General features: G+C 31.2%; 1 protein-coding gene and 1 long non-coding RNA gene across 3 annotated transcripts; both read left to right on the forward strand.

The window, feature by feature from the left end:
- Positions 1–1,074: 1,074 nt before the first annotated feature.
- On the forward strand, positions 1,075–7,050 carry LOC145958299 (uncharacterized). Of its 2 annotated transcripts, XM_083075212.1 has the most exons (3): positions 1,075–5,927; positions 6,008–6,211; positions 6,303–7,050. In XM_083075212.1, the coding sequence occupies exon 1, from the start codon at positions 2,160–2,162 to the stop codon at positions 4,155–4,157; it is 1,998 nt and encodes a 665-aa protein (XP_082931338.1). In that variant the 5' UTR covers positions 1,075–2,159; the 3' UTR covers positions 4,158–5,927; positions 6,008–6,211; positions 6,303–7,050. The 2 variants fall into 2 exon arrangements, with proteins under 2 accessions (XP_082931338.1, XP_082931337.1); XM_083075211.1 differs by having other exon boundaries at positions 1,075–6,211.
- A 967-nt stretch (positions 7,051–8,017) lies between these two features.
- LOC145957746 (uncharacterized) lies at positions 8,018–10,050 on the forward strand. The gene is made up of 6 exons (XR_014433748.1): positions 8,018–8,080; positions 8,189–8,689; positions 8,783–8,805; positions 8,949–9,101; positions 9,204–9,241; positions 9,837–10,050. It is a non-coding gene; the product is annotated as an uncharacterized LOC145957746 (long non-coding RNA).
- The last annotated feature ends 211 nt before the right edge of the window (positions 10,051–10,261 follow it).

Consider the following 10,261-nt stretch of genomic DNA (forward strand, 5'->3'; position numbering starts at 1 on the left):
TGAATAATTAATAAGTTCATTATCTTATTTTTAATGTAATTTTCGTTTTATTTTATTTTATTAAATAAATATGATAGGTTGCCTTGCCTTTTAGGTTGCTAAGGGGAAATAAATGCTAGTGGGAATTTATTGCTTAGTTAGTGGGCTAGTGAAGAGTCAATATTAAGTGTTAGTGGGAATTTATGTCATCTTGCCCATCTAAGCTTATAAATAGGAACCATTTGTAAAAGTTTGGGGGGGAGAAAATGAATTATTCAGAATTTGGATATTTTTCCAATTGAGAGGATTTTCTCTCTCTAGGTTCTTAGGAACTACTTTTGATTCTTATCCTTGAATTTCCTAATTCAAAGTGGCGAATCTTCCTCAACTTATCAATCTTTAGGGATTGTGGCGTTGTTCTTCCATTTCTTACCTCAATCCATATTTTTTTCTTTTAATTTCTTAATTATGAGCTTTCCAACCTAGATAGATCCGTAAAACGAATCCATCCCTCTGGGTTCATATCATTTAGTATCAGAGCTTCGGCTCTGGGTTTGGAATGGAAATGGAAATTTACTATACAAGATGTTTGGTTGACGACTCTCTATTCTTGGTTGCAGTAGATGAATTTAATTTCAGAAATGTCGTGAGCAGCAGGGCGGTTGAGAAATTATGTCTGCCCACTACAAATGGACAAGCAATGATTAAATTCTCTATTGGAACATATGAAGATGAAGTTCTTTGTGATATTGCCCCCATGGAGACATGCCATATGTTATTAGGGAGGCCATGGTTGTATAATAAAATTATAAATCCTGAACGACCTTCTATTTCTTTTGTGCATGGTGGACGAAGGATTAAGTTGATATGTCTATCATCCGACGATGTACATGAGGATCAACTGAAATTGAAAATAAAGATAGAAAAAGAAAGAGAAGAGAAGAGGAGAGTAGAAGATGAGATACATAGAGAGGAAGATGACAACTCTAACGTTACATTTTCTTCTTTTGATGTGTCAAATTTACAGGAACAAGAGGACAAGTTTTCTTGTTTGAAGAAGCATGTAAACATCATTCCTAATGCACCTTTATACATTCAGTCCACCTTTCAAAATAAAATTCAAGAGACCTTGCACCTGGAAAATGGAGTTGATTTGTTGTTTGAAGTTACTATTTTCCAAAGCTGCCACTTGAATGGGATTCAATTCCTATTCATTGAGTACGTTTGTGGTTATTAGTTTGAAGAGGTTTTATTTGTTTCATTGATGATTAATAACTTACCAACAGGTGAAGCTAGAGATGGATACAAGCGAGATGTCTTCGACCCAGGAGGAAGCATTTACGTTTCGGCAGTAGTTAGTGAATTAAATAAATTAGGAAATAAATAAAGTCTAAAGATTCGGGACGAATCTTCTCAAAGAAGGAGGGTATGATGTGAATCAAGAAGAAGCAATAATGGACTAGGAATTTAAGTAGTTTGGGACTGAATAATTAATAAGTTCATTATCTTATTTTTAATGTAATTTTCGTTTTATTTTATTTTATTAAATAAATATGATAGGTTGCCTTGCCTTTTAGGTTGCTAAGGGGAAATAAATGCTAGTGGGAATTTATTGCTTAGTTAGTGGGCTAGTGAAGAGTCAATATTAAGTGTTAGTGGGAATTTATGTCATCTTGCCCATCTAAGCTTATAAATAGGAACCATTTGTAAAAGTTTGGGGGGGAGAAAATGAATTATTCAGAATTTGGATATTTTTCCAATTGAGAGGATTTTCTCTCTCTAGGTTCTTAGGAACTACTTTTGATTCTTATCCTTGAATTTCCTAATTCAAAGTGGCGAATCTTCCTCAACTTATCAATCTTTAGGGATTGTGGCGTTGTTCTTCCATTTCTTACCTCAATCCATATTTTTTTCTTTTAATTTCTTAATTATGAGCTTTCCAACCTAGATAGATCCGTAAAACGAATCCATCCCTCTGGGTTCATATCAAAAATGTTGCCCAAGGAGATCAAATTTTATGTCCTTGCAAGAATTGCAACAATTGTTCATGGGGTAATCGAGAGGAAGTGCATGAGCATTTAGTTTGTGATGGATTTGATAGAAATTATAAGAAGTGGATTTTTCATGGAGAAAGTGGATCTTCAAAAAAAGCATATGATAATGAATGTGAGAAATTTAGTATGCATGATGATTTAGATGACCTATTAGAGGAGACCTTTATGATGTCGACAGATTTAGGAGAAAATCAATTTGATGACATTATAGATGAAGATAATGAAGAGCTTGATAAAGAAACTACCAGGTTTTGCAAATTGGTAAATGATGCCCACCAAGAAGTATACCCTGGTTGTAAAAATTTCTCCAAGTTATCAATCATTGTTCGTCTACTTCATATTAAGAATCTTCATGGTTGGAGCAATGTGTCATTTAATATGTTGTTACAATTGCTAAGAGAGTTGCTCCCCGAAAACTCTTGCTTGCCATCAACATTCCAAGATTGCAAGTTTATCATTAAGGACTTAGGTTTTAGTTATGAAAAAATCCATGCTTGTCCTAATGATTGTATCTTATTTCGAAAGGAGTATGAGAATGAAGATACATGCCCTAAGTGTCATTCTTCTAGGTATAAAAAAATGAAGGTTAACAATTCTAGAAGAAAAGTTCATCGTAAGGTAGCTTCATCTCTAATTCCAGCCAAAGTTTTGAGATACTTTCCTTTAGTACCAAGGATCAAGAAGCTATTTATGTCATCAAAAACTGCTAAATTAATGACATGGCATGATGAAGGTCGGACCAAGGATGGAAAACTAAGGCATCCAGCAGATTCACTTGCTTGGAAAACCTTTGATTCTTTACATCCTAATTTTGCATCAGATCCTCGAAATGTTAGGCTTGGGTTAGCAAGTGATGGATTTAATGCATATAAGAATATTGGAAATCAACATAGTGTTTGGCCGGTAGTTCTAATGACATATAATTTAGCTCCGTGGGATTGTATGAAGCAACCTTACTTGATGTTGTCTTTACTTATTCCTGGTCCTTCTTCCCCTAAGAGTAGTATTGATGTCTATTTGGAACCTCTTATTGATGAGTTAAAAGAGTGTTGGGAAAACGGGTTTGAAACTTATGATGCATATAGTAAGCAATTATTTCAGGCTTATGTTGCACTGCTTTGGACAGTCAGTGACTTTCCTGCATATGCTATGTTATCAGGTTGGAGTACAAGTGGAAAATTGGCATGTCCTATATGTAACTACCACACATGCTCTAGGTACTTGAAGAATAGTAAAAAGTTGTGTTATATGGGTCATCGAAGATTTTTAGACTCAAAACATAGGTGGAGAAAATATAAAAAGTGTTTTGATGGTACACAAGAATTGGGAGTAGCACCTATGCCATTAACAGGATCTAACATATTGGAAATATTAGGTGATAGAAAAAATGTGTTTGGAAATAATCAAAAGAGGAAAAGAGAAAAAGGTGATCCATGGAGCAAAAAAAGTATATTCTTTGAGTTGCCATATTGGGAGACTAATTTGCATCGTCACAATCTAGATGTGATGCATATAGAAAAAAATATATGTGAAAACTTGGTTGGAACATTACTAAATATAAAGGGTAAATCAAAAGATAATCTCCAAGCCCGCCTTGACTTAGTAGAGATGGGTATAAGAGAAGAAAATCATCCTAAAGACATAGGGCCAAATAAGGTATTTCTTCCTCCTGCACGATTTACAATTTCTTCAAAAGAAAAGGAGATATTTTGTGGTGTTTTAAAAGGAGTGAAGGTTCCAGAAAATTATGGTTCAAATATTTCTAGATGTGTTCAACTTGAACAACATGATATTTCTGGGCTTAAAAGTCATGATTTTCATATATTGATGCAAGATTTGTTAAAGGTAGCAATAAGAAAAGTGTTACCAAAAGAGCTTGCAAAAGTTCTAATGAGGTTAAGCTCTTTCTTCAAAATTCTATGTTCCAAAGTCATCATTGTTGAAGAGTTCAAATTATTGGATGCAGAGATTGCATTGATTCTGTGTGAATTGGAGAGGATTTTTCCTCCATCTTTTTTTGTTATAATGATTCATTTATCTGTGCATCTAGCATATGAAGCAAGAATTGCTGGACCTGTACATTATCGTTGGATGTATCCAATTGAAAGGTCATTCCCTTACTAAATAAATCTTATTTATTTATTTTCTCTAATTCTTCTAAATTATATCATTTTTTCTTAAGGTTTATTCATAAGTTAAAGACTTATGTGCGTAATAAAAGTCATCCAGAGGGTTCCATTGCAGAAGGGTATTTAGCAGATGAGTGTTTGACATTTTGTTCGAGATACTTGAAAGATGATGTTTTAACAAAGTTCAACAAGTTGACAAGGAATTTAGATGGTCCAATAGGGGATGGCGTAATGATAAGTTTGGAACATCTTGAATGGGAACAAGCTCATCGTTATGTACTCTTTAATTGTGAACTTACCAAACCATATGTCAAGTAAGAGAATAAGCACAACTTTTTTTGCCTTCTATATGAGATATTTTAATATTTAATATATTTTTTTAATTGTTTTGTACAGAGAACATGAAGAATTTCTTTCTATTCATGGGAATCAAGTTTCATCAAGAAAATGGAATAAGACAAAAGATCAATATCTTAGTTTTCATGAATGGTTTGAAGATCATGTTAAGAATATGGTTGTTAGTGAAAAGGTTAAATGGTTGTCTAAAGGGCCTAATACTGTTGCTAGAAGATTTTCAGCTTATGTGATAAATGGTTATAAGTTTGTTATTGAAGGTTTTGAAAGAAAAACACAAAATTTTGGAGTTATGGTCACTTCATCTACTATTAAGTTTAAAAGCGGGAAAGATGAAAATCCAAAAGTAGAAAATGTTACCTACTATGGAGTTTTGAAGGAAATATTTGAGTTGGATTATTATGAGCATTCTAAGTTTGTGTTATTTAAATGTGATTGGTTTCAAAGTAAGCAAGATCATTTTGGGTTAGTACTTGTAAATTTTGGGAAGTTGATTTATGAAAATGACCCATTTGTATTTGCAACTCAAGTAAAGCAAGTATATTATACACAAGACCCAAGTGATAATTGGCATGTTGTCACTAACACCACCCCAAGAGATTTGTTTGATATATACAATGATTCAGAGAATGGTGATATGGAAAAATACTTGGAAGATCAATTAAGATGTCCAATGATTGATGAAGATGAAGATGAAGATGTCAATTGGTTTAGGGATGATGTACCTGGAACAACAATTGATACAACTGTTGTCGACCATTGAATAATAGATACTTGTGTTTTTTCATGTTAAATTGTGTTAAATTCCTTGTTTGATATTACTTATATATTATTTTTACATTTTTAAATGTGTTCCAGCATGATGGTAGGAAATAACATGTTAGTGAATGATATGCATACGCTGACTGACTTGAATTGTTTTTTGTCTCTCTAAATTGAAAGTGGCATAAGCTATTTTGCAGGTTCGTGGCCCAAGAACATTATGGTCTTGGAAAGTGGCTTCAATGGGTGGGAAGAACAAACACCCTTACTGCCCAAGAAGCCTAAAGTTTCATATCCAAGTGGCTCCATGGCTGAAATTCTTGATGAGTTGGAAGAAGTTGCATCAAGCCCTTGTCAAACTCCATTTGCACCCCAACATGATGGTTAGTTATTTCTTTTTTACCTTACTGTATAATAACATGTTATAATGAAAAGAGGCCCAACCAAATGTCTTAAAACTCATGGTTTAGGATATGAAGATCGGTTGCCAATTAAACTTAATATTCTTGGTCAACCTATTGGTAGTCATCGAGCGACCTTGAGCACTTACTTGGGGACCTTAGCAAGGAATGCACACCTAGCTCCCCTGACATACACAACTTGGAAAGGACTACAAGAAAATTGGGATGATATGTGGAAATTAGTCAATGTATTGCTCTTAAACTCATTTTTATTTTTATTATTTTTTATATGAGTAATCTAATTATTTTAATTAATGATATGATGCAGTCAAAATTTGATATTGAAGAACGTGCTAAAAAATGGGTTTTATGCACTATATGCTCAAGTTGGAGGAGTTATAAATGTCGATTGAAGACAAAGTATTTTGATCCAACTATGTCAGACAACTACAATTTCAAGAATCGACCACCAAGTGTTCCACTTGAGCAATGGAAAATTTTGGTAAAATTTTGGAAATCTGGCACAGCTAAGGTAATTTAAATATATCAATTTTTATTACATGATTATTTATACTTATTTTGCTTGGTGTTGTCTTCAATCATATAGTTTTTTTTCTTTTAAGAAACGTAGCACAATGAACAAAATGAGTAGAGGAAAATTTACCAGTATACACACTACAGGATCAAAATCTTTTGCAGAAATACGAGATGAAGAGGTAAGACTAATTGCATTACTAGTTTTGTATTAGTCTAATGGATGGTTTTATTTGTTTCAAATAATGGTTTAATTAATCTTTTTCTTTATATTATAGACAATGAAAAATACAGATGGAAGGGAGCCTTCTCGTGTAGAAATGTTTATCATGACACACAAGCCTAATAATGAGGAAACCAGTAAAATTATTGTATCATTTTAACCATCATCTCTATTTTCTTTATTTTTTTTTCTTTTAATGGAAGGAAGCAATCACTTCTCATCCAGAAGCAGAAGAGCAAAGTTCAGCTCGAGATGATGCATTATCTCAAGTCTTGGGAAAAGATCGACATAGCTATGTGCGTACATATGGAAAATGGGTTGTACCTTCTGACTTATGGGGATCTAAGTCTCATGTTGAAATCCAAAATGTAATTGATGAGGTTAAAAGAAATGCTCAAATTGAACTCAAAGGTATACAAGAAAAAATGCAAGAGGAAATGGAAGTAAAGTTAAAAGAGCAAGTGGAAGCCATGAAAGTAGAACTTCTAAGCAATTTTAAAGTTTTTTTGACTCAGCTACAAGAATGTTTTCCATCAATAGTGATTCCAGATTTGTGCCATGATCAAAATATAAAAGAGAAAGTTGTTGATACACGTTCTACTCATCATGCTTATATTAAGGTATATATATATTTATATATTTTATAATGTAGAATGATAAAATTGTCTGTAATAATTTTGAATTTAATCATTGTTTTCACTTTTTTGTTAGAAACAAAGTCATACAACTTCCAAGAGCAAATCAGGAAGAGATGAGAAAACTCACAAAAAGCAACACAATAATGGTAAGTAGAAAGAGCAACATAATACAGCTACCTCTTGTGTGGATTGACTTGGAATGATGTTGTTTGTATAATGAGATTAATGCAACAAATTTCTGCATTCAGAGGTGATCAAGTAAGTAGTTTTAAATTTTTGCTTTAACCTTTTGCTAAAAAGTGTTTTATTGCATCTAGACCTTTCATACTGATTTTGCTCAAACCTGGCCGTAGTATTGCTCAAAGTAATTAACTAGCACGAAAAAATCACATGTGAAATGTGATACGGGTAACTAACATGGATCAGATTTTACAACAATTTAGTAAAATTAGCTAGATTTAGTTTCTAACTTTAGAGATAGTTAACAAGTTTTAAACCTTTGAACATAAAATTATTATTAGTTTTAATAAAATCGAACACAGTTAATTAATTTTCTGTTTTATCTTAATTAGTTTGTTAATTAGTTAGCCTGTTTCTTTGTCTTTGTCTTTTTTTTTCTGTTAGTTTTGTCTCTTTGTGTATTAGCTTGCATGGCTCCATACCCCAATATATATAGTAACTTTAATTGTTTTTTTAACTCAGAATCTAGTGTGTTTTTGGCATATAGTGCATTAGTTAATATGTATCTATCTTAGTTTGATGAGTTTAGTCTAATAAAGCATATAGTCTTAGTATTATATATATTGCCGTGAGCATATCATACAATGTATTGTTGATGCTTTGAGTAGGAACCTGGCTTTGGATGATATCTCTTGCTCCTTTTGTCATGATCAAATTCAAATTTTACTTTTTAGATAATTGATTTATTTTACTTTTTTCTTATCTTGCTTAATTTAGAAATTCAAATTGTGGAAAATCTAGCTGAAGTTGAGAAGTTAGTCAAAAGGTAAATGCATGCACCTCACTTGCTTAAGTCTTTAAATTGTTTATTTATATATTTTTTTTTGTTTGATTTTTTTTATAGTATGGTTCATATGCTGTTATTTTTATATAGCAAATCAAATGAAGAAAAGGCTAAAGAAGCTGCTGTTGAAAAAGATCCTAATACGTTGGAGTGTCCACTCAATGCGTTTTCCCTTTTCTTGTAATCTTCTTTCTTTAAAGTATTTTTCTATTTTTTTGATTGTTTTATTCAGTAATAATCTTTATTACAGGCAAAAATTTAAAAAACTTTACAATGAAGCAAATCTTGATTCCGAAAATATTGAAAGGGTAAGTGAAAGTTATTAAATTGATATAATTACTTTTGATTTTATTTAGCCATAAACTAATTGATATTTATTTTAAAAAAATATAGGTTAATAAAATGGCTGTTAAAGCATGGAAGTCCATGACTAATGAGGTAAGTCTAAGCCTTATTTTCATTTTAAAGTAATTTGTTATTGATTAAATCTCTTTTATGACGATTGAATCAGGAAAAAAAGACTTATTTTGATACAGCAGCTAAACTCAACGCAGAGGCTAAGAAATTGCAGCATATTGCATTAAATGAAAGGTTATTTTTATAATTTATTGTTTTATGATAATTTTTATTCACATAAATTATGATTTATGACATTTTTATTTTGATTTTGTTGATTCTAAATAGGTTGGCTCAGTCTAATCAAATAGGTATGTTGCTAACTTTTAATTTGTATCAAGTTTTTAACAATGAAGTGAGCTAGAATAAGAAATTGCATTAGTATACGTTATAAGAATTAACTACATTTGTTTTTCTTTTTTACCTTGTTTATATGGGAATATGATGTAAATAGGTAAATGCACTCCACTTGGCACAAGTAGAACAATCAATGATTTTCAAGTAAAACAAATGGGGAAAAGAGAACATAAGCCCAAAGTTCATTTTGATATGACTAACTTGGATAAGTCAAAAAAGGGAAAAACTCACAAGAAACAACATAAGCAGAGTAAGTTGAAAGAGTTACATCTTGGTGGTTTCATTTTGTTATATTATTTTGACTTATGAAGAAACTTATTCTCTTTTATTTCATTCTTGTCTTTTTCTTTAGACATTCAAAATAAGGAAAATCTTGCTAAAACCATTCAGGTTAGTATCTTGTTCTAATTTTATTTAAATTTAAATTTACTACTTAAACTTGTGCTGAATATTTAAATTTAAAACTACTGCTTAAACTTGTGCTAAATTTCCTCTTTTGATCACATGCTGATTTTTTAGTTGATCACATGCTGATTTTTTAGTTTTGTATTTGATTTTTTTTAAACAACTAGCTATAGAATAATAAATAAATAAATAGCTTAATTGCCACACATAAAAAAAAAAAAAAAAAAAAGAGAGAGAGAGTGAAAACTTAACATTATTTTGACTTACATTGTCCTTTGAAACAATTAAGTTTCAACAGTTCTGGATACTGTTCTAAGTGTACAAATCTTGTCTCTAGTAACCAAGTTGCAAACACTCACGTACCTAGCAACAAATAAAAATAAAATAAAATAAAATTACAAGATATAATTCTACCTTTACAGTGTATTTTATTATAATTAGGTACCGCCACTCGTACAAATGTTAAAATTAAGAATTGTAGAAGTAAACATTAATCAGGATATTTAGGTGGCTATTTTTGCTTCTTTATGAAATTAGATCAAGGAACATAATTGCTTCCTTTATTTTGTTTATGTTGCAGGTTTTAGAGTGAATATGGTGGTGGTGGTGGCTGTGGCAATTTAGATCGTGTGTATATTGAAACATCATACTATTTGATATGGAAGTTACACAACTCAAAATGAGAATTCATAGAAAAATGCAACAGTAAAACTTAGATGATTTTAGTTTTATCTTTGACAGAAGAAATTACATGTTATTGCAAACTTGACAAATTAGTGTTGCCTTTTGAATGATATCATGATGGACAAAAAAGATTTAAATAAGAAGTTTATCTTTATTTTAATTCATTAAATGCATAACTTCATGCTTGCAAGTGTTACAATATAGTAAGTTTTCAATTCACTGTTTGAATTAATAAGGAAGTAATGGATTCAAAGTTGTTATGATTTAGATGTTTAAAACAAATTTGTAACATTTGATAAATGTGGCAAAAGGTGTCAATTG

The sequence above is a fragment of the Cajanus cajan genome, chromosome 5 (genome assembly GCF_000230855.2).
Source record: "Cajanus cajan strain Asha chromosome 5, NIPB_CcT2T_4, whole genome shotgun sequence".
Classification (NCBI taxonomy): domain Eukaryota; kingdom Viridiplantae; phylum Streptophyta; class Magnoliopsida; order Fabales; family Fabaceae; genus Cajanus; species Cajanus cajan.

What these genes read in the sequence shown, in the direction of transcription:
- LOC145958299 (XM_083075211.1), top strand. Translation starts at nt 2,160, where the DNA reads ATGCATGATGATTTAGATGACCTATTAGAGGAGACCTTTATGATGTCG.